Raw genomic sequence first — 24,639 nt, 5'->3', positions numbered from 1 at the left:
TTGATTACCTGTATGTGTGTGAATTGTTTAAATTTCTGGTTATATCCTGTGGGAAAATATATGTCAGGATTAAACTGTTCTACCATTGTACCTTGCGTGTCTGAATGTATAGAAACTGGGAAGTGGTCAAACTCAATAATAAACAGGGAATTGTGGCTTATTATTCTGGTGGCAGTATACATTTCTCACATAAACTTATGTGGGAATGCTAGACCCACACAGAAACAATTTTGCTTTGTCAATTTCTAGAAGGCAACATTTGTCTCATGCTCAGGACAAGAACATAAAAAAATATCAAGAAGATTTTTTTTTTCAATACCTGACAATATACCATAATCTTTGGAATCTTTCATTTGTTTCGTGCTAATACAAATAATCACACACATCATCTGAGACCACTTGTCCCGAGTGGGGTCATAGCGAGCTGGAGCCAACCCGGAAACGCAGGGTGTAAGGGGACACATCTAAGACAGGCCACCAGTGCTTGACATGGGAGAACAAGCAGGACTCAATCCCCACACCCACCAGAGAGCAAACACAGGCCAAACCTGCTGCGCCACCGCAACCCGGCCCTACAAATAATCAGCTTATAAGAAAAGTAATAAACTGTATACTACTTGTACCAAAATAAAATCTCTATATGTTATATCAAGTCTGACACTGCAAAGGAAAAAAAAGCAGTTTATTACTGGTGTCAGAACCCTTTTTGCTCACATTACTGTTTTAAACACAAACACAGAGCTCACAATTCATTTTAACAATGTATAGATTACAATACATCCCTTGCAAAACACTGAGATGTTGAAAAAGGTTATAAAATAAGACAAAGTAGAGGAAGTTAACCAAATCTAGTCTCTCAAAGGGATTTTTGCTTTTAAAATTGAAGGAATGTTAAATAGACAATTTTCTCATTGCTCAGTGGACACAAAAGCATGACGCCGCAGACTCTTTAAAAAATGTTCAGCAGTAACTTTCAATACCAAGTGGATAATAGCATATTTGTACATCTGAATTAATAAAAGAGCTGTAAATCATCACTTCAGTGTTTGCACTTGGTGTTTCTGGTGATTTTTATACCAAGGTATTAGTACTTCTTTCAGAAACCAACCCTCAGTCAGTTGACTGAATTTTTCCCTGCTTCATTTAAGTATCTTTGAATTGTGCATTTTTCAGATTTAACTGTGTAAGTCTGAAGGAAACAAATGTGATTTTTATTTCTGTGCATGCCCTCAGTAACCTTCATATGAAATACATGTATTGTTTGAAACAGCTTGTCCCAAGCAAGGTCATGGCATCCAGAGCCTAACCCACCAACGCAAGGCAGAAGGCTGGAGGGGGAGGGGGCACACTCAGGCCAGGACACCAGTCTGTCGCAAGGCACCCCAAGAAGACTTGAACCCCAGACCCACCACACAGCAGGAGCCAGCTAAACCATATGCGCCACCATGCCCCCAAACTGCTGCGCGTGCGAGAGATATCAGTGACGACAATACTTGCAAGCGTGCTGCTTATAATCTTCATATCTCATTTCAAGAAGGTGCATGCACTGAGAAACCTCAGCAGATTTCTTCATGCAGTCACAAAATTATCTACACTCCCACATTCATTGCTGAAATATCATTTATATTTAACAGTGGTGTAATAACACGTCACTTTTTGGGGGCTAAAATATTAGCAACAAAGGAATAATACAGCAGCTTGGTCAATACTGTTAGGTTTGTAATGTTTACAAGTATTATGCTAACATAAAGTTATTTTAATGTTATGGTTCTTCCAATCATAATCAACAAAGGAGCGTGGGGCAGTTAATTTGGGATGTAGGAAATAGTAAACAAGCAGTATATGGCAAAGTCAAACACATAACCAGATTTTCCTGGAAGGCATTTACACTGACTCATTTAGCTGACTTTTTCCTCCAAAGTGACTTACACTGTTAAGGGACTTATGATTACATACACATTTATGGAGCTGAGTGATTTTTACCTGAGTAATTTAGGGTAAATCCCTTGCTCAGGGGTGCAAAGGCCAGAAGTGGAGATCAAATCTGGCACCATTGGGCGCAAAGCAGTAGCTATTACCAGTACGTTACCAGCTGTCTCTAGTTATAGATGGAAGGGGATAACACTGAAGATGTTTAATAAGTATGTATTTTCATTAACATTAGTTTTCATTAGAACAAATCAAACCACTTATAATCCTCTAAGCAATAATCCTCCAAGTCTAATAGTACAGCCTTTCATGTAGATATCCCGTCTACTGCATTTAAAATTAATGACCCATATCATAACATAAAAATTGTTTTAAATTCAATTAAGTCATTCTGAAGTGTATCTGAGAAAAACTGCTTACATTTGCATAAAAGTTGTGTTTTAAAGCCATTGCCTAATCCTCTCCAGACACGTGGTAGAATAGGGCCTGGAAGAACTGTAACAAGATCCAATAATACAGTTTCACCATTGCTTTGATACAGTTGCAACTGAAAGGCACCTAAACACTCATTCTCAAATATTTTGCATGTATGTTTATCCTCAGTCTTTACTGGAACAAATGTCTCCTTTAACTAACACTTTCATCAAATTGAAAAAAAATAAGCACACATATTTCAAATTTATTTTTTTTTTCCAATTTTTGAATGTTTACCGGCAACAGAAATACTGAATAGTGTCCCTTACAATACACGATGCAAGTTTTTGTGGTTAATTAGCACCACCTGAAGGAAAAGCAATGATACTACACTTTCTTTTCTGCAGGTCATGTAGGTGCAAGAAGAGCTGCAAGAATCGTTGATGTGTAATAGTTGCTCTTCCTTCAATTACACTGCAGTTTCCAGGAATTAGTAGCCCTATTAAACATACTGAGCATAACCATCTAACCACTAATCTCAAATCTGACACAATTAACTTGATGTGAAAAATAATCATGTATGAACAACTGGTAAAATACATGAATATATATTTCCCCCTTTTACTATAAACTGTTGTGAAATTATTTCAGTATTTCTTATTGCAGTTTTATATATTTCTTTCTTCAATTTATTTGTATTTTTTCTTAATTCATTATTAGCATTAAATGGAAGCACTGACTATAAGTTATTTTTATTCATTGTAACCCTGAAAACAATGGAGGCTGTCAATGGAGAGGGTCAATAACATGCAGTCCTATTTTCACAAAATGTAACTAACTCAAATATTCAGCTATTTTCTCCCACTTAGGACAATGTGAATGTGCCTTAATTAGAAATGTATTCAAAACTGTAGTACTGGGTCACAGGTACTACAGTAACATTACATTTTCTGTAAGAACAAGATTATCTCGAAGTCCCTCAACTCACATATTATTGTATCATCTCACACACACACACACACACACACACACACACACACACACACACACACACACACACACACACACACACACACACACACTGGACTACTGCAACTCCCTCCTCCTGTGTGGCCTTCCTGCTGCTGCCATCAAACCTCTGCAGCTGATACAGAATGCTGCTGCTCGACTTGTGTTAAATTTTCCGAAGCATTCCCACGTATCTCCTCCACTCATTTCTCTACACTGACTTCTTATAACTGGCCAGATCAAATTCAAGACCCTGGTTATTGTCTATAAATGCATCAGTAGAACTGCTCCCAGCAATTTACAGGACTTGATCAACCGCTACACCCCAGCTAGACTCCTTCGCTCGTCTACTTCTGCTCGCTTGGTGGTCCCGCGTACAAAAGGTAAAATACGGAGGTTCTCGGTTCTAGCTCCATTGTGGCAGAATGACCTTCCCCTCTCACTCAGAACTGCAGAAACTCTGTCTACATTCAAGAAGGGTCTGAAAACTCACCTTTTCCGGACCCATTTCGCTCAAGATCTTATCAGCTCAAGTAAGCTGTAAATGTTCATGCACCATAACTTCATGAGCATCCCCAGATAAGCCTTTATACAGCCACTACTCTGGCATTGTATGCGATTGTGTGTGTTATTATAAAAAAAAAAAAATTATTTGAAGGTTATCAGGATTCATCTATTCTGAGTTTTATGCAGCTACTCGAGCGATGAACATCAGTGCATCAAGTGGAAGGTAACAAACTACGTTTACTTAAGAGTCACATGTCTGTAGCTGTGTCTCTTTCTCTTAATGTAATGCACAAATTGTATTTTTGCTGAGATGTATGTCACTTTGGAGAAAAGTATCTGCTAAAACGAATAAATGTAAATATCTGACGGGGCTCCCGTTCTCCTCTGTTTCTCTCAACTGGTTTCCCGCAGTGCTTGGTACTGGGCCCTCTGCTCTTCTCAATCTACTCCTCCTCCCTCAGCCCTGTCATCGGCTCCTATGGATTCAAATACCACTGCTATGCTGATGATACCCAGCTCTTCCTCTCCTTTCCACCTGGAGCATCAGACAATTCCATGTGCATTGCTGCCTGTATGTCAAACGTCTCTGCATGGATGTCTGATCACCATTTCCAACTCAGCCTCTCCAAAACAGAGATCCTACACCTCCCAGCTGGCCTGTCTTCCTGTCACAATCTCTCAATCAAACTGGATACGTCACTCATTTTGCCTACCTCCTCGGCTAAGAGTCTGGGAGTCACGATCGACTCAAATTTACCTCTCTCATCACATCAAAGTCACAACCCAGACCTGCAGATACATCCTGCATGCATGACATCTGCAGGATCCGTCCGTACCTCACAACAGACTCTGTCCAATTACTTGTCCAGGCCATGGTGACACCCCGTCGAGACTACTGCAGCTTTCTCCTGTGTAGTCTTCCCGCTACTGCCATCAAACCTCTGCAGCTGATACAAAACATGGCTGCCCAAGTTGTTTGACTTGCCGTTTGACTTGTGTCTCCTCTATTCATTTTTTTGCACTGGCTTCCTATAGCCACCCAGGTCAAATTTAAGACCCTGGTTATAGCCTACAAATGCATCAACACAACTGCTCCCAGCTATCTACAAGACTTGATAAACTGCTCCACCCACAACCAGACCCAAACAGACTCTTCCACATCTGCCTGCTTGGTGATTCCACGCACAAAAGGTAAAGGACGGAGTTTCTCGGTTCTGGCTCCATTGTGGTGGAAAGATCTCCCCCTCTTACTCAGACCTGCTGAAACTCTGTCCACATTTAAAAAGGGTCTGAAAATTCACTTTCCCTATGATCACTTCAGTTCATGTAAGGTGTAAATGTTCATGCACCATAACTTTTAGATCATGCCCAGATAAGCCTTTACACATCTACTCCTGTAATGTACGTAAATGTCTGTGTATCTCAAACAAAAAAGTAAGAAGTTGATCTGGAATCATCAATATTCTGAGTTTTATGCAGCTACTCACAATGGACATGAGTGCATATGGTGGAAAGAAACTACACACACACATTTTCTGAACTGCTTGTCCCATATGGGGTCGCGGAGCCTAACCCAGCAACTCAGGGCGTAAGGCTGGAGGGGACACACCCAGGACGGGACCCCAGTCCGTCGCAAGGCACCCCAAGCAGGATTCAAACCCCAGACCCACCAGAAAGCAGGACCCAGTCCAACCCACTGCGCCACCGCGCCCCCCTATGGAAAGAAACTAACTGTATTTAATCACATGTCTGCAACTATGGCTCTGCTAATGCAGAAATTGTATTTTCTATGAGATGTACGTTGCTGTGGAGAAAAGCATCTGCTAATACACTAATGTACGTAAATGTAGACAAAATACTGAAACATAAACATTCATTGTGAATATGTGTAAACTTCTAGAAATTCCAGTTCATGCTGAATACCACACTGGAATAAAAACAAATGGCCATCAGGGAGTGTTATGTTATTAATGTGTACAGCAAAATTCTGTCATGATTTTGTCAGTGTGATTCGGCAAGGTATTGCAATGCAAGTTGTAACACAGGATAAAACAAATCTTAAGGGGAGCAACTCTAACCACTATGCAACCAGCTGCTACTGGGACCTTCCAAACATCTTGTGTTATAAGTTTCCAAGTGAGGATTGAGCTGTCAAAAACAATGACCATAAAAACAAAGCCACAAATCTGAAATCCTTGTTAAAACATCCAGATTTTCATCTTTTGCATGTCTATTTGCATATTACTTTTTAATTTTATAACATTCCAACAGGGAGTTGTTTTAGGTAACTGCTTCTCAATCTTCGTAGAATTAACTCTATCTAAAACATGCTAAGTGGCGCAGCGGGCTTAGCCGTTTCCCACTCTCTGGTGTCTTGTGACGGCCTGGCGTCTCGTCCTGGGTGTGTCCCCTCCTCCCTCGCACCCTGTGTTGCCAGGTTAGGCTCCGGTTCGCCGGGACACCACTTGGGACAAGCAGCTTCAGACAGTGTGTGTGTGTGTGTGTGTGTGTGTGTGTGTGTGTGTGTTTGTTTTCTTTTAGCTGAGGTTCTAGACAGTCAGTTATACAGATGTTGGCTCCACTTGCCATAATTTTCTAATTTGACTTAATAGCAAGTGACAAAGCTGTGACTGCAAATGTGTACAAAATGCACACAGGAAACACAAAAGGTTAAGAGAATAAAGGCCAAGAACATCATGCAGCACTTTGTTCTTGTTACCAAATCATTAAGGTTAGATTCAGGGCTTTGCCTGCATGCAACGTTTCCAAAACCACAAGAGACAAACACAGCATCCTATGATCTTACTACATTTTTCAGAATTTGCATGCACTTGCTGCATGACCTGTCATCATAGGTTTGTTTGTCTCAAAGGGGATGTCCCTCAACAGACATCAAGTGTATAAAGAGCATGGTTCTTCAACAAGAGAGACAAATGATCTTATGAATTGTAAAAACTTCCAGGAAGCCAGGACTTTCAAACAACTTTTTCTGCAGTCAATTCCTTTTTGTTTTTTGCTGTCAGGTGAGAAGGCATGACTACATAAGGTTTACAATGAATATATCGCGAGAGCCAGACGCAGAGCAGTACTGCTACCCAGCATCTAACAGAACATGCACTAAATACATCCACAGTGCTGCAGCCTACGCTGCCCTCTATGCATTCTTTGCCTTGGGGTCAGCTGTCACTGTAACAGGGAACTTGGTGGTATTGGTGTCCATTGCACATTTCAGACAGCTGCATACACCAGCAAACATGTTGATCATGTCCTTGGCAATGGCTGACTTACTGGTAGGGATTCTCGTCATGCCTTTTAGTGCAATACGGACCATTGAAGGCTGCTGGTACTTTGGGGAGGCCTTCTGCCTGCTGCATTCAACTTTTGATCAGTTCCTGACATGCGTCTCTATCTTCCACCTGATTTCCATTGCTATTGATCGATACCAAGCTGTGTGCAATCCTCTTCGATATCCCACCACAATAACCATCCCTGTGGCATGGCTCATGATATTTCTCAGCTGGGGAGTTGCTGCTGCCTATTCATACAGCCTCCTTTACACAAAAGCAAATGTGGCAGGACTGGAAGAATATATTGCCTTGATAAATTGTTTGGGAAGTTGCAACCTGCTGTTCAATGCATTGTGGGCAGCCCTAGATTCAACAACTGAATTTTTCTTATCATTTTCTGTTATGATGGGTGTATATGCTAAAATATTTTTAGTTGCCAGACAGCATGTTAGACGTCTTGGGGACAACAGCCACCAAGCACACATGAATACGGAAAACACCATCAGAAAGAATCACAGTTCGGAGCGAAAAGCTGCAAGAACTCTTGGTATAGTTCTGGGGGTTTTCTTTCTTTGCTGGATGCCTTTCTTTATAAACTCAGTTATTGACCCCTATATTAATTTTGGCACTCCTTCAATTGTCTTTGAAGTGCTTGTCTGGTTGGGTTATTTCAATTCCACTTTAAATCCGATTATCTATGCCTTGTTTTACCCATGGTTTCAAAAGTCACTGAAATTTATTGTAACTTTGAAGATTTTCACTCCTCATTCTTCAGACTTCAATGTTTTTCCTGAAAGATGATTACCTGTGTGTGTTTGAATTGTTTAAATTTCTGGTCATATCCTGTGGGAAAAATATGTCAGGATTAAACTGTTCTACCATTGTACCTTGCATGTCTGAATGTATAGAAACCGGGAAGTGGTCAAACTCAATAATGAACGGGGAATTGTAGTTTATTCTCACATAAACTTATGTGGGAATGCTCGACCTACAAACAAAACAGTTTTGCTTTGTAAAATTTTAAAAGGCAACATTTGTCTCATACTCTAGACAAGAACATGAAAAAATATCAGAAGAATTTTTTTAGAAAAAATTCCTGACAATACACCAGATTTTTCATTTCTTTCCTGTTAATACAGGTAATCCACTTATATGAAAACTAATAAACTGTATACTTCTTGTACGAAAATAAAATCTCTATATGTTACATCAAGTGTGACACTGGAAGGCAAAAAAAGCAGTTTATTATTGGTGTCAGAACCCTTTTTGCTCACATTACTGTTTTAAACACAAACGCAGAGCTCACAATTCATTTTAACAATGTATAGATTACAATACATTCCTTGCAGAACATTAAGAGATGTTGAAAAAGGTTATGAAATGAGGCAAAATTTAGACAGTTAACCAAATCTAGCCTCTCAGAAGCATTTTTGCTTTTATAATTGAATAAATGTTAAATAGACAATTCTCTCATTGCTCAGTGGACACACAAGCATGACTCCACAGACTCTTCAAGAAATAGTGACTTTCAGTACCAAGTGGATAATAGCATATTAGTACGTCCGCATTTATAAAAAAGCTGCACAGCGTCACTTAAGTGTTGCCCTTGGTGTTGCTGGTGATTTTTATAGCAAGTAATTAGTACTTCTCTCTCAAACAAACCCTCAATCAGTTGGCTGAATTCAACACTGCTTCATTTCATTATCTTTGAATTGTGCATTTTTCAAATTTAACTGTGTAAGTCTGAAGGAAATAAATGTGTTCTGTATTTATGTGCCTTTCTTCAATAACAATCATGTGAAGTAGCTAGATTTTTTTTTAATGTGAGATATCAGTGATGACAATCCACGGAAGTGTGCTGCTTATGATCTTCATATCTCATTTCAAGAAGGTGCATGCACTGAGAAACCTCACCAGATTGCCTCATGCAATCAAAAAATTATCTACACTCCCACACCCATTGATGAAATATTTATACTGTATTTAACAGTGGTGCAATAAAATGTCACTTCCTGGGGGTCAAAATATTAACAGCAATAATACAGCAGCTTGGTCAATAGTGTTACATCTATAATGTTTACAAGTATTATGCAATCATAAAGTTATTTGAATGTTGTGGTTGTCTAAATCATAATCAACAAAGCAATGTGGAGCAGTTTATTTGGGATGTGGGAAATAGTCAACAAGCAGTATACGGAAAAGTCAAACACATGACCAGAGTTTCCTAGAAGGCATTTATATTGACTCATTTAGCTGAATTTTTTCTCCAAAGAGACTTACAATGTTAAGGTACTTACAACTCTTATGTACTCATTTGTGAAGCTGCGAAATCATTACCTGAGTAATATAGGGTAAATTTCCTGCTCAGGAGTGCAATGGCCAGAAGTAGGAATCAAACCTGGCCTATTTTGGCGCAAAGACAGTATCCATTACCACTAAGTTACCAGCTGTCCCTTGTTATTTCTGGAAGGGAAAAACACTGAAGATATTCAATAAGAATGTACAAGTACATAATAAGTACATATCCTTTGTATTGCATTTAAAATTAGTGACCGATATCATAACATGGAAATTGTTTTACAGCCATGAATTCACTCTGAAGTGTATCCGGAAAAATATTTGTAGAAAAGTTGTGTTTTAAAGCCATTTTCTAATTCTCTCCAAACACAAGGTAGAACAGGGCATGAAATAACTGTAACAACATCCATTAACACAGTTTCACTACTGTTTTGATATATTTGCATGTGAAAGTTTCAAGTTTATTGTCATAGATACAAGTACCATATACATGTATCATGAAAATCTTCCTGAATGCTTCTCCACAGACTATGGGCAAGGACAATAGAAATACTGCACATACAAAACTATGACAAACAAAACAGTGTCAATGACAGTAAATAACAATAGCAGCAATGACAGCAATAAGAATAAATAATGGTAAAAGTAGTAACAATAATGCCAGCTGACAGTCAGAGAACTCAGAACGAAAGAATGAGAATGCTTAAGGTGACAGTGTAATTTACCAATGTGCTTGGGTGGAGCAGTCCAACTGTTGTTACTAAAGGTGGCACATTGGTTAAGGTTGTATAGTCTTACAGCAGTGGGGTAAAAGCTGTTCCTGTACCTAGTTGTACGGGTTTGAATAGACCTAAGTCATTTTGCAGATGGCAGGGAAGATAAAAGTACCCGTGTGGGGTGACTATGATTTCTCATGATGCGCATCGTTATTCTGAGGTAGCGTGTGGTGTAGGTGTCCTGTACTGCTGGTAGCTGTGTGCCGATGATTTCCTGAGCCTTTTTGACCACCCTCTGTAGGGCTTTTTTGTCCTGTATGGAGCAGCTGCCACACCAGGATGTAATACACCCTGTGAGGACGGACTCCACAGCACACCTGTAGAAAGTGGTGAAGATTGTAGTCGACATCCTGACTTTCTTCAGACGCCTGAGGAAGTGAAGGCATTGATGGGCCTTTTTGATGGTCGATGCTGTGTGCTCAGTCCATGTGAGTTTGGCAGTGAGGGTGACCCCGAGGAATTTGAAGCTGTTGACCCTCTCTACCATGTCCCCTCCTACGGAGATGGGTGCCTGAACCGTATCCTGTTTCCTGAAGTCAATCATCAGCTCCTGAGTTTTACTGACATTTAGAGACAGGTTGTTGTCTCTAAAAAGTGAAAGTGTTAGTGGCATCATCTGTAGATAGATCTGAGAATTGTCGAGCAGAAGGGAGAGCGGCCAGAGTAGCGGAGGCAAAGCAGGAAGGTGAGAGAGATTTTAAGTTACGGCGAAAGGTGACAACGGGTCCAGGAAGAGATGAAGAGTTAGTAGTGAGGGAGAGTTGAAAGGAAATGAAGAAGTGGTCAGAGACATGCAGCGGCATGAAAGGGAACAGGACAGCCACAGTTGCGGGAAAATACAAGGTCAAGACAGTTGCCCGCTTTGTGAGTAGCAGGGGATTGCAACAGAGAGAGATCAAAGAACTGTAGGAGCAACAGAAGGCTGCTTGCATGAATGTCATCGACATGCAGGTTGAAGTCACCCAGGAGAATCAGTGGAGAGTTGTCCCCTGGCAGAGAGCTCAACTAGATGTCAAGGTCATCCAGGAAGCGGCCAAGAGGGCCAGGAGAGCGATAAAGGACAACCACAACAAGAGTGATTGGGGCAGTGATAGAGACAGCATGCCATTCAAAGGAAGACAGATCACACAGGTGAAGAGAGAGAACAGAATATTCCCACTAGGGAGAGATGAGCAGGCCTGTGCCTCCACCTCTGCCAGAGGAACAAGAGGTGTGAGAGAAGGAGTAGTTAGTAGAGAGTGCTGCAGGTGTGGCTGAGTTGTCTGGGGTGATCCAGGTTTCAGTTAGGGCCAGGAGGTCCAGTGAGAGATGGGAGGCATAGGCTGGTATGAAGTCAGCTTTTCTCACAGCAGACTGGCAGTTCCAGAGTCCCATGGAGAAGGTAAAGCAAGATGGAAGGTTTGACATGTGAGTATAAACCAGATTGCTGTAGCAGCGAGAGCGCCCAGGTCTCCGGTGGTGGCGAAATCGCACGTCTCGCTTACCGTAGAAGACTTTGATGGCTAACATGTGGACGCATGTTCCCTTGAGGACAACTGTAATAGTGGCCTCCCTCGGTGGACTCCCACAGGTAGACTCCCTTGTCTTTGCACCCCGAGTCTTAGCACCAAGAGGCTGTCGCAACCACTGCCGCTACAGGTCACCAGCTGCTATTTAAACTAGGCAACTGCCTATCAGCTGACTTCCTAATCGAAACCGAAACTACACCAATAATGTCGACCAAAACAAACAACCAACCCGACGCGATTAATCGAACTCACTGAGTCACGCCCACTCCCACTACAGGACACAGAAATGATCCGGAGAACAGTCATCTTAACAAACCACTAAATACTACTTAACAAACAAAATAATTACAGTGCCTTGCAACACTACACAAACACACAACCGATTGTATCTATCAACCTGCACAGCTACATGACACAAATATGCGGCAGAAAAAGCGGTAGCAAAACAACTACACAGTAACCCCGTGGGACATGACAGTACCCCCCCCTCCAGGGGCGGTTCCAGTCACAGGACGCCAGCGGGTAGGCGGCCACCCCCGTCGTCACGGAGCAGGCTGATCCAGGTGACACCTATGAAAGTCCGCTATAAGAGCTGGGTCCAATATGTCCCGTGCTGGTACCCAAGACTGCTCCTCCGGCCCGTAGCCATCTTAGTCAACTAGATAGTACAGCGTACCCCTTTTCTGTTTGGAGTCTAGGAGGACCCTGATGGAGTATGCAGGAGAACCGTTCACATCTAACGGTGAAGGTGGAGAGACTGCTGGACTCTGCAGGGCGGAAACACAGTGGGGCTTGAGGCGTGAGACATGAAACATGGGACAGACACGATAATGAGGGGGCAACTGAAGGCGGTAAGAAACAGGGTTGATCCTTTTCAGTATTTTGAATGGGCCAGTGAAAGGGGAGGTGAGCTTCCTTGAGGGCAGACGCAGTTTGAGATCCTGGGTGGACAGCCACACTCTCTGCTCCGGTTGGTACAATACAGTCCTATGCCTCTTGTCGGCCTTCTCCTTTTGGCTGGATACTGCCTCCTGGAGACGGACATGTGTAGATTCCCACACCAATTCACTCTTCTTGTACCAGTCATCCACTGCTGGCAGCCCACTGGTTTCCATCGTCCACAGGAATAGTGGAGGCTGGTAACCTAGCACACGCTGGAAAGGAGTCAAGTTTATGGACAAATGGACCAGGGAGTTCCGGGCATACTCTGCCCAGGGGAGGTATCTGCTCCAGTCAGCTTGGTTCTGATTACAGTAACTCCGCAGGTAACATCCAATCTCTTGCTTGAGGCGTTCCACTTTCCCATCAGACTGCAGATGATAACCGGAGGAGAGGCTGACTGAGACTCCCAAGCGGGCAAAGAAGGCCTTCCAGACTCTTGAGGTGAACTGGGGTCCCCTGTCTGAGACAATATCTTTTGGCAGGCTGTACAGCCGGAAGGCATGTTGGAACAACAGTTCTGCTGTGTGCAGAGCTGTGGGCAGACCTTTCAGTGGGATCAGTTGACAGGTTTTGGAAAAGCGATCTATGATCACCAATATGGTGGTGTTTCTGTCAGAACATGATAGATCAGTAATGAAGTCCACTGCTACATGGGAGGGGGTGCGGTGGTGCAGTGGGTTGAACTGCAGTCCTGCTCTCCGGTGGGTCTGGGGTTCGAGTCCCGCTTGGGGTGCCTTGCGATGGACTGGCGTCCCGTCCTGGGTGTGTCCCCTCCCCCTCCGGCCTTACGCCCTGTGTTACCGGGTAGGCTCCGGTTCCCTGTGACCCCGTATGGGACAAGCGGTTCTGAAAATGTGTGTGTGTGTGTGTGTGTGCTACATGGGACCATGTGCGGTTTGGGACTGGGAGCGGTTCAAGGAGTCCTGCTGGCAGCTGTCATGGGACTTTGGCCTGGGCCACTTGGATATCGTCAAATAAAGCCCAACGGGTGGGAGCCAGAAACTGCGCCAGTGACCAAGATGGTGTCTGGTGGGGAGAGCTGAGGCGATACCTCGAACAACCGGGACAGCGCATCAGCCTTGCCGTTCTTGGAGCCGGGACGATAGGTCACCGTGAAACGGAACCGGGTGAAGAACATGGCCCACCGTGCCTGTCTAGAGTTGAGCCTCTTTGCCTTCTGCAGATACTCCAGGTTCTGACGATCAGTCAACACTATAAATGGGTGAATAGACCCCTCTAACCAATGTCTCCACTCTTCCAAGGCCATCTTCATGGCTAAGAGCTCTGTTTCCTACATCATAATTCCTTTCAGTAAGTGACATTTTGTGTGAAAAATATGCACATGGATAGAGCTTCAGGGGATTTCACTGGGGCTGTGAGAGCACCCCCCCTACCCTTACCTCGAATGCATCAACTTCCACAATAAAGGGCAATTTGGGGTCAGGGTGCTTCAGGATTGGGGCAGAGGTAAAATGCTTCTTCAGGTCTTCAAAGGCCTGACTAGCCTCAGGGGTCCAGGTCAGGTGCCTAGGTGCTCCTTTTAACAGAGGAGTCAACGGGGCTGCAACGGAACTGAAGTTCCTTATGAAGCGCCTGTAGAAATTCGCAAAGCCTAGGAACCTTTGCGGGTCCTTTACGGTCTTTGGCTGAGGCCATGACAGAACTGCCTAGACCTCCTTTGGATCCATCGTAACCCCATTGGGTGTTAGGATGTACCCCAGGAAGTCCACAGATTTCACATGGAACTGGCACTTCTCTCCCTTCACATAAAGCTTATGCGTTGCTAGCTTTTGTAAAACCTCCCTGACATGTATGATATGCTCCTCATGAGACTGAGAAAAGAACAGAATATCATCTAGATACACCAACACTGAGCGATTAATTATCTCTCAGAGTACTTCATTAACAAAAGCCTGGAATACGGAAGGCGCATTGGCCAGGCCAAAAGATATGATCTATAGCACAATCCCAAGGTCTATGAGAGGGTAGTTCCTCAGCCTTGCATTTGCTAAACACCTCCGCTAGGTCTGCATACTCCCTCGGAATCTGCAGGGGCAGATCTGCATTAGGACTTTCTATGGATGTGGCGTGACAAGACATCTCCAGATGGTGTTTGGGACATTGCTTTCCCCAAGAAAGCAGTTTCCCAGTACTCCAAGAAATAATAGGATCATGGGTGACTAACCACGGATATCCCAGAATAATGGGGTGATCAGGGGACTTGATCAGATAAAACCATATCTGTTCCCTATGGAGAGGCCCTACCTGCAGAGTAACGGGTTCTGTGTGCAACTCTACACACCCAGACTCGATTGGAGCGCCATCAATAGCTTTAATAGCCAGGAGTTTAGACCATGGGGCACAGGGCAAACCCCAGGATGCAGCAATATCTCAATCTATGAAATTGCCCACAGCATAGCTTTTCTTTCCTCCAGCTGCAAACCCCAGGATAATGTAACTAGTAACATCAACAGGAAAGTACTGAGAGATACATCACTCACCAGTAAGTCGGTCCGTTGGGATCCATGGGATGGCTGCACTGGACAGGAGACCTGAACGTGATCGGCAGCTCCACAGTAAAGCACAAGTGTTGCAGAAAACGGCGCCTCCTCTCCTCCTCTGTCAAACGCCCGTTACTGAGTCGTATTGATCCCTGTCTGACGCACTGTTCTTCCAGCATTACATAGCTGACAGTGTTGCGTGCTTGTGCCGGCTCACTGTCATGTAGGCCAGCCACATGCTCAGCGTGGGGAAGCAAGGCGGCAGTAGGAGGACATGTCTGCCAATAATGCGCTTGTGAACTAATCGGATTGACGCCATACCCGCGGCGACTGATGAGTTGTGTCAACCACACCAAACAATCCGTTATGCGGTGAACAACGTTTGTAAAAACCGTGAGTTGTTATTGGTTCGCCTTTGTCAGCTCCGCCAGTTCACACCATTCTGCTGAAGTCATATTAGCAGGGGGATTCTTCTGTAGCGTCCGGACGGGATTCCGACATGGACAAGCGTTGCTATTACGTCCGAACACGGATGAAACGCAGAATGACCCTACGTGCAAAGTGATGTTAAAAGTGCACTGTGCAGACAGTAAGACACTCGGTGGAAGTGAAACAGGACACACGAGACCAGGAAACACACACGGTGTTTGAACTAAGGTGAACCGTGAAACGCTACTCTGTGAGTATGACTGGAACCCCAAGACGTGACAAAATACCGGACTGGAACCGTGGACCAGGACTGGAGAACAAGAGGCAGGAACTGACAGGACAGGCACTCAGGACTGGAACATGAACACCTAGGAAACAGACTGAGGGAACAAAAGACTACTAATCGCCAAGAGAGCACAATGGAACCGCTGATTAAGAATCCGCAATGGGTTCTGCTCTGCTTGCTCCTTTTATATTTCCGTGTCCTGTGAGACTGTGAGCTGATACGTGGGTGTTCCCTAGCGGCACTGAGTGGCGCCGCCTCTGACCAGGAGGGGCAGTTACCCCGTGGGACGTGACAAACAGCAACAGCATGTACATGGAGACACATTTTTGCTATAAGTCAGTGAACGGTTCTTGTGAGAAGTTGGCCCGCTCCCTAAGCCTTCAGTTCTCCATGCTTGCATTCATGGGGTTGGCGATAGTGATCACCATGAGCGGAAACTTTCTTGCCATCACAGTGATATCACACTTCAAGCAGCTGCACACCTCCACAAACAGCCTGATCCTCTCACTCGCTGTGTGTGACTTTCTCCTGGGGGCCCTGGTCATGCCTTGCAGTGCTATGCGCTCTGTGCAGGGCTGCTGGTTCCTGGGTGAACTGGCATGCAAGCTCCACACCAGCATGGACATAATGCTCAGCACTTCTTCCATCTTCCATCTCTCCTTCATTTCTGTTGAGCGTTATATTGCTGTCTGTACTCCACTTCAGTACCAGTCCATGATTAACTCGGTCACAACCCTCTTCATGGTTGTAACCAGTTGGTTGATTCCTGCCATCTTTGCTTTTGGTATGATCTTCTCTGAACTGAACCTGAAAGGCAGCGAGGATTTCTATGAGACAAATGTGTATTGCCATGGTGGTTGCCCAGTGTTCTTCAGCCAAGCATCTGCTGCATTCTCCTCAATATTAGCTTTTTTCATTCCTGGTCTGATCATGTTTGGCATTTACATCAAAATCTATAAGGTTGCCAGAAGTCATACCAGATCCATTAAACAACAAGCACAGCAATTAAAGGTGGAAGATGAAAATGGGTCCAGACTTTCCAGACAACGAGAAAGAAAAGGGACAATCATCTTGGCAATAGTAGTTGGAGTATTCCTCATCTGCTGGACCCCATTTTTCCTGTGCACCATAACAGACCCCTTCGTTGGCTACACTATCCCACCTACACTGGTTGATGCTCTCGTTTGGTTTGGTTATATGAACTCTAGTTTTAACCCTCTAATTTATGCTTTCTTTTACTCTTGGTTCAGAAGAGCACTGAGGATAATTGTCAGTGGAAGGATCTTTTACAGAGATTCGTGTCAAATGAAGTTATACTCTCAATGAACGTTGGTGTGTGGGTGTGTATCTCTTCAAGTATTTAGAGATATAACCTCTTCATCTTAAAATGAAAAAACAAAAATGAAACATCTGTTTGCACTTTAATATAGGGTTGCTTCATGAAAACATACATTAAGAAAATATACACTGCACAGAAAATGAGACTACATGTTATAAAGCTTCTAAAACTAGAAAGAAAATACTCCCTGGTTTCAGGCTGTTACTGTATTGATTCGGTAATTCATTATTGTACCTCTTCAAATGTTTCCTTTTTCAGGTACCTGGGGTAGAATAACAAGCCGCTGAATAAAGAGGGAGTGTTCTGCAACAGTGCTTCCCAATTGCGGTCCTACAAGACTACCATGAAGGGAGCGGTTTTTGAGCATGATTCAAAGTAAACTAATAAAAAGATCCCCATTAAGTGTTATTTGTGTTAAACTAGATTGCTGTTAAATAAAAATAACTGCACTGAAGGTTTAAGAAAACAAGCTGCAGTTAAATTAGCACTAATAAAAATTCAATTCATAATAACATTTATTACACTAATACATGACTAAGACAAATTATAGAAATTTTTTGTTTCATGTGATGTTCACATGATTTCAACTGTTTCATTTATTCGGCTAAACAAATAAATTAAAGCCACTGAAATATATAATCAAACTAGACAAAAATCTGAAACACAGACATTCGTCGTGAATAGGTGTCACATTTGTGGGAACAGCAGCCTTTTCTACAGCATTAGTCTTTTTTTTCATGGGGTGAATACCCTCTGCATCAATGACATGCCCTAAGTACACTACTTTGAAAAAAAGAGCATTTGTCTCGTCTGACTCTGAGATTATATGTTTGCAATCTCTTTAGAACTCCGTCTAAAGCTTTCATGTGCTTTTCAGTGTCACTTCCTGTGATCAAGATATTATCAAGATAACATATTAGACCATCCATGCCCTGTAGTACTTGATCCATAATTTTCTGAAAAATGGCTGGAGCACTAGCAACCCCATAAGGTAGCCTATTATAGGTATACAACCCTTTTGGTGTATTTATGGTAAGGTATCTTTTGGAGCTTTCCTCTAGTGGTACTTGTTGATAAGCTTGAGACAAATCTAATTTAGTGAACCTCTGACCTCCTGACAACTTAGCAAACAAATCTTGTGTTCGAGGTAAAGGATACTGCTCTACTTCCAACCAAGGGTTAATAGTAACCTTGTAGTCACCACATATCCTTACACTATTGTCCTTTTTGGGAATACACACAATGGGTGCTGCCCATTCACTGTAACTGACAGGAGAGATGACACCTTCTGCTTCTAGCTTACATAACTCCTGTTCAACGCTACCCCGCAAAGCATAGGGCACAGTGCGTGGCTTGCAAAATTTTGGCACCGCCTCTTTCACTACATGGAGTTTAGCACTGATTCCCTTAAACATCCCTAAATTTGATTGAAACACTGAGGAATATCTGTCACACAACTGCTTCACTGTCTCACTAATCATTTTGTTTATGCATGACCAGTCTAGATTCAGGTGACTAATCTCTACCCATTTAGAGAAGGCCCATTACCTATTACAACCATCAAGTCTAGCATGTGTGTTTGGTCCTTACTTTTCACCCTCACTGTGATTTTACCCTTAAGCTCTAAGGACTCTTTACTGTATGTTTTCAAAACACAGTTAGCTGGAGCTAGTTTTACCTTGTAAAATCTACGGTGGTACAATTTCTCTGAAATCACAGAAACAGTTGCCCCCGTATCATCAGGCGTATCTACCTCCATTTTCACTCGCACATTATTAATTCAGACATAAACACAGTAAGGCTTGTTTACTTTGTGCACATTCGTGTCAATAGCAAACAATTCTGTCCCTTGTATGTCACTTTCTCTGTGAACATCACTGACTTGTGACTCCTTAGTGCGGTCAAGTCCGGCTTGTAGCTGGAGTGTGTTGTAATCACCTCCTCCATATCCGCACTCGTGTGTGATGCAATCCGATGCACAGAGTTCGTTGCTTCTCGCGGTTAGCAGCGATCTCGAAACCAGGGAAACGTTGTCCTGCAACGTGGCGGCATCCAGGTGCTTCGTCCACTTGGCTTGTTTGGCGTCATCTTGCCCTTCCAGACGCGTTCGGCAGGCTCGCGCAACATGTCCCTTTTTCCACACACGTGGCAATTAACATCTTTGAACCGGCAAGCATCGTGGTGTCCGAAAGGAAGGTACACCGTTCTTTGAAGGTTTTACTGAAACAAAGCACTGGAACACTCAGAGTGCACAAATAAAAGAGTTTATTAAGAACAGTAGCTCGTGTCACAAACTCACTTCACACCGCGGAACCTCGTCTCCCGCGTAAAAAAAAGCCCGCATTATACATAACAATAACAATTCCCGCTTCACTTATAAAATAACGAATGACAATTATCCTTTGTCAACTTACACCCTACAGGCTGGTAGGAACCTTTCTTTTACAAAACTCTCAATGATTCGGTCTTGGTATAAAACACCAGTACTGCAACCAACCACATGAAGTAACATACATTTTGAAACTGTACAGCTGTTTAGGTATTTTGAAAACAGCGTAACAGTGATGACAGTTAGTCATGCAGATGTTTGCTCTGCTTGCCATAATTTTCTAATTTGACTTAATAGCAAGTGACAGAGCTGTGACTGCAAATGTGTACAAAATGCACACAGGAAATACAAAAGGTTAAGAGAATAAAGGCCAAGAACATCATGCAGCACTTTGTTCTTGTTACCAAATCATTAAGGTTAGATTCAGGGCTTTGCCTGCATGCAACGTTTCCAAAACCACAAGAGACAAACACAGCATCCTATGATCTTACTACATTTTTCAGAATTTGCATGCACTTGCTGCATGACCTGTCATCATAGGTTTGTTTGTCTCAAAGGGGATGTCCCTCAACAGACATCAAGTGTATAAAGAGCATGGTTCTTCAACAAGAGAGACAAATGATCTTATGAATTGTAAAAACTTCCAGGAAGCCAGGACTTTCAAACAACTTTTTCTGCAGTCAATTCCTTTTTGTTTTTTGCTGTCAGGTGAGAAGGCATGACTACATAAGGTTTACAATGAATATATCGCGAGAGCCAGACGCAGAGCAGTACTGCTACCCAGCATCTAACAGAACATGCACTAAATACATCCACAGTGCTGCAGCCTACGCTGCCCTCTATGCGTTCTTTGCCTTGGGGTCAGCTGTCACTGTAACAGGGAACTTGGTGGTATTGGTGTCCATTGCACATTTCAGACAGCTGCATACACCAGCAAACATGTTGATCATGTCCTTGGCAATGGCTGACTTACTGGTAGGGATTCTCGTCATGCCTTTTAGTGCAATACGGACCATTGAAGGCTGCTGGTACTTTGGGGAGGCCTTCTGCCTGCTGCATTCAACTTTTGACATGCTCCTGACATCCGTCTCTATCTTCCACCTGATTTCCATTGCTATTGATCGATACCAGGCCGTGTGCAATCCTCTTCGCTATCCCACCACAATAACCATCCCTGTGGCATGGCTCATGGTATTTCTCAGCTGGGGAGCTGCTGCTGCCTATTCATACAGCCTCCTTTACACAAAAGCAAATGTGGGGGGCCTGGAAGAATATATTGCCTTGATAAATTGCTTGGGAAGTTGCAACCTGTTGTTCAATGCATTGTGGGGAGTCCTAGATTCTTTAGTAGGATTTTTCTTACCATGTTCGGTTATGATGGGTCTTTATGCTAAAATATTTTTAGTTGCCAGACAGCATGTTAGACGTCTTGGGGACAACAGCCACCAAGCACACATGAATACGGAAAACACCATCAGAAAGAATCACAGTTCGGAGCGAAAAGCTGCAAGAACTCTTGGCATAGTCATGGGGGCTTTCTTTCTTTGCTGGATGCCTTTCTTTATAAACTCAATTATTGACCCCTATATTAATTTTGGCACTCCTTCAATTGTCTTTGAAGTGCTTGTCTGGTTGGGTTATTTCAATTCCACTTTAAATCCGATTATCTATGCCTTGTTTTACCCATGGTTTCAAAAGTCACTGAAATTTATTGTAACTATGAAGATTTTCACTCCTCATTCCTCAGATTTTAATGTTTTTCCTGAAAGATGATTACCTGTGTGTGTTTGAATTGTTTAAATTTCTGGTCATATCCTGTGGGAAAATATATGTCAGGATTAAACTGTTCTACCGTTCTACCTTGCATGTCTGAATGTATAGTAACTGGGAAGTGATCAAATTCAATAATAAACTGGGAATTGTGGCTTATTATTCTGGTGGCAGGGGTGCGGTGGCGCAGTGGGTTGGGCCGCAGTCCTGCTGTCCGGTGGGTCTGGGGTTCGAGTCCCGCTTGGGGTGCCTTGCGGCGGACTGGCGTCCCGTCCTGGGTGTGTCCCCTCCCCCTCCGGCCTTACGCCCTGTGTTGCCGGGTAGGCTCTGGTTCCCCGTGACCCCGTATGGGACAAGCGGTTCTGAAAATGTGTGTGTGTGTGTGTGTGTGTGTGTGTATTCTGGTGGCAGGGGGCGCGGTGGCGCAGTGGGTTGGACCGGGTCCTGCTCTCCGGTGGGTCTGTGGTTCGAGTCCCGCTTGGGGTGCCTTGCGACGGACTGGCAGCCCGTCCTGGGTGTGTCCCCTTACGCCCCTGAGTTGCTGGGTTCGGCTCCGGTTCCCCGCAACCCTGTATGGGACAAGCGGTTCAGAAAATGTGTGTGTGTGTATTCTGGTGGCAGTATACATTTCTCACATAAACTTATGTGGGAATGCTAGACCCACACAGAAACAATTCTGCTTTGTCAATTTCTAGAAGGCAACATTTGTGTTTTTTTTTTTTTTTTTAACTTTTATATTTAATTGTAGGGGGCGCGGTGGCACAGTGGGTTGGACCGGGTCCTCCTCTCTGGTGAGTCTGGGGTTCGAGTCCCGCCTGGGGTGCCTTGCGACGGACTGGTGTCCCGTCCTGGGTGTGTCCCCTCCCCCTCTGGCCTTGCGCCCTGTGTTGCCGGGTAGGCTCCGGTTCCCCGCGACCCCGTATGGGACAAGCGGTTCAGAAAATGTGTGTGTGTATTTAATTATTGTGGGTAATCTGTCTGAGTAATCTCTGGCACAAGAATTTCCTTCGGGATGAATAAAGTTTTATCTTATCTTATCTTGTCTCATGGTCAGGATAAGAACATATAAAAATATAAAGAAGGATATCTTTTTTACAATACCCGACAATATACCATGATGTTTGGAATCTTTCATTTGTTTCATGCTAAGACAAATAATCACACACATTGTCTGAAACCACTTGTTCCGAGTGGGGTCATAGCGAGCTGGAGCCAACCCGGCAACACAGGGCATAAGGGGACACACCCAGGACAGGCCACCAGTGCTTGACATGGGAGAACAAGCAGGACTCAATCCCCACACCCACCAGAGAGCAAACACAGGCCAAACCTGCTGCGCCACCGCAACCCGGCCCTACAAATAATCAGCTTATAAGAAAAGTAATAAACTGTATGCTACTTGTGCCAAAATAAAATCTCTATATGTTATATCAAGTCTGACACTGCAAAGCAAAAAAAGCTGTTTATTAAGTTTGCCCGGGTCCTGCTGCGTGTATGAGAGATATCAGTGACGACAATACTTGCAAGTGTGCTGCTTATGATCTTATAACTATATCTCATATCTCATATAACTATATGACCTATATCTCATTTCAAGAAGGTGCATGCACTGAGAAACCTCAGCAGATTTCCTCATGCAGTCACAAAATTATTTACACTCCCACATTCATTGCTGAAATATCATTTATATTTAACAGTGGTGTAATATTATGTGGGAGGCATGGTGATGCAGTGGGTTGGACCAGGTCCTGCTCTCCAGTGGGGCTGGGGTTCGAGTCCCGCTTGGGGTGCCGTGCGACGGACTGGCGTCCCGTCCTGTGTGTGTACCTTCCAGCCATGTGCCCTGTGTTGTCTGGTTAGGCTCTGGCTCCCCGCGACCCCTGTATGGGACAAGCAGCTCAGACAGTGTGTGTGTGTGTGTGTGTGATAACGTCTCACTTTTTGGGGGCTAAAATATTAGCAACAAAGGAATAATACAGCAGCTTGGTCAATACTGTTAGGTTTGTAATGTTTACAAGTATTACGCTAACATAAAGTTATTTTAATGTTATGGTTCTTCCTATCATAATCAACAGAGGAGTGTGGGGCAGTTAATTTGGGATGTAGGAAATAGTAAACAAGCAGTATATGGCAAAGTCAAACACATAACCAGATTTTCCTGGAAGGCATTTACACTGACTCATTTAGCTGACTTTTTCCTCCAAAGTGACTTACACTGTTAAGGGATTTATGATTACATACGCATTTATGGAGCTGAGCGATTTTTACCTGAGTAATTTAGGGTAAGTTCCTTGCTCAGGGGTGCAAAGGCCAGAAGTGGAGATCAAATCTGGCACCATTGGGCGCAAAGCAGTAGCTATTACCAGTACGTTACCAGCTGTCTCTAGTTATAGATGGAAGGGGATAACACTGAAGATGTTTAATAAGTATGTATTTTCATTAACATTAGTTTTCATTAGAACAAATCAAACCACTTATAATCCTAAGCAATAATCCTCCAAGTCTTATAGTACAGCCTTTCATGTAGATATCCCGTCTACTGCATTTAAAATTAATGACCCATATCATAACATAAAAATTGTTTTAAATTCAACGAAGTCATTCTGAAGTGTATCTGGGAAAAACTGCTTAAATTTGCATAAAAGATGTGTTTTAAAGCCATTGCCTAATCCTCTCCAGACACATGGTAGAATAGGGCCTGGAAGAACTGTAACAAGATCCAATAATACAGTTTCACCATTGCTTTGATACTGTAACCGAGCGTTCTTGTCGGGTTCGCCTAGACACTTAGGGCTCCAGAAAATAACAAATGCTACCCGTCCGGGTTGGTTTCCAACACCTTCAAAATCTTTATTGGATGCCACACGTGTATAACTTACAAGAAGACTTGCTGATGCACTCCAGTGCGCATGTACAGAGTCCAGCCTATAGCAAACCCTGAGGGGAGAAAAGACTCATCATACACACATATGCACCACTAGTGAACAGTCTCCTGGTGTCACCACATCCAAAATTAAATCTTTTACAATACATTTGCAACTGAAAGGCACCTAAACACTCATTCTCAAATATTTTGCATGTATGTTTATCCTCAGTCTTTACTGGAACAAATGTCTCCTTTAACTAAGACTCATCAAATGGAAAAAATAAGCACACATATTTGAAATTTACTCTTTTTTTTTTTAAGTTTTTTAATGTTTACCGGCAGCAGAAATACAAAACAGTGCCCCTGACAATACACGATACAACTTTGTGTGGTTAATTAGCACCACCTCAAGGAAAAGCAATGATACTACACTTTCTTTTCTGCAGGTCA

General features: G+C 43.3%; 3 protein-coding genes across 3 annotated transcripts; all 3 read left to right on the top strand.

Annotated features, from left to right (window-relative positions):
- The first annotated feature begins 6,911 nt into the window (after positions 1 to 6,911).
- On the top strand, positions 6,912 to 7,946 carry LOC108929168 (trace amine-associated receptor 13c-like). The gene is made up of 2 exons (XM_029253762.1): positions 6,912 to 6,979; positions 7,091 to 7,946. Exons 1-2 carry the CDS (start codon positions 6,912 to 6,914, stop codon positions 7,944 to 7,946), a joined length of 924 nt encoding a protein of 307 aa, XP_029109595.1.
- Positions 7,947 to 15,536: 7,590 nt separating this feature from the next.
- LOC108921392 (trace amine-associated receptor 1-like) lies at positions 15,537 to 17,211 on the top strand. The gene is made up of 2 exons (XM_029253730.1): positions 15,537 to 15,541; positions 16,185 to 17,211. The coding sequence occupies exons 1-2, from the start codon at positions 15,537 to 15,539 to the stop codon at positions 17,209 to 17,211; spliced, it is 1,032 nt and encodes a 343-aa protein (XP_029109563.1).
- Positions 17,212 to 20,291: 3,080 nt separating this feature from the next.
- Positions 20,292 to 21,326, top strand: LOC114910972 (trace amine-associated receptor 13c-like). Its single transcript, XM_029253704.1, has one exon. The coding sequence runs from the start codon at positions 20,292 to 20,294 to the stop codon at positions 21,324 to 21,326; it is 1,035 nt and encodes a 344-aa protein (XP_029109537.1).
- Positions 21,327 to 24,639: the final 3,313 nt, after the last annotated feature.

Source organism: Scleropages formosus, chromosome 1 (genome assembly GCF_900964775.1).
Source record: "Scleropages formosus chromosome 1, fSclFor1.1, whole genome shotgun sequence".
NCBI classification, from domain to species: Eukaryota; Metazoa; Chordata; class Actinopteri; order Osteoglossiformes; family Osteoglossidae; genus Scleropages; species Scleropages formosus.
The sequence above is the reverse complement of the archived record's forward strand: the minus strand, read 5'-3'. Positions and strand labels throughout refer to the sequence as shown.

Coding starts and splice junctions, on each gene's coding strand:
- LOC108929168 (XM_029253762.1), top strand. CDS start 6,912: ATGAATATATCGCGAGAGCCAGACGCAGAGCAGTACTGCTACCCAGCA. Junction 6,980..7,090: donor TCTAACAGAACATGCACTAA/ATACATCCACAG, acceptor TGCACATTTCAG/ACAGCTGCATACACCAGCAA.
- LOC114910972 (XM_029253704.1), top strand. CDS start 20,292: ATGAATATATCGCGAGAGCCAGACGCAGAGCAGTACTGCTACCCAGCA.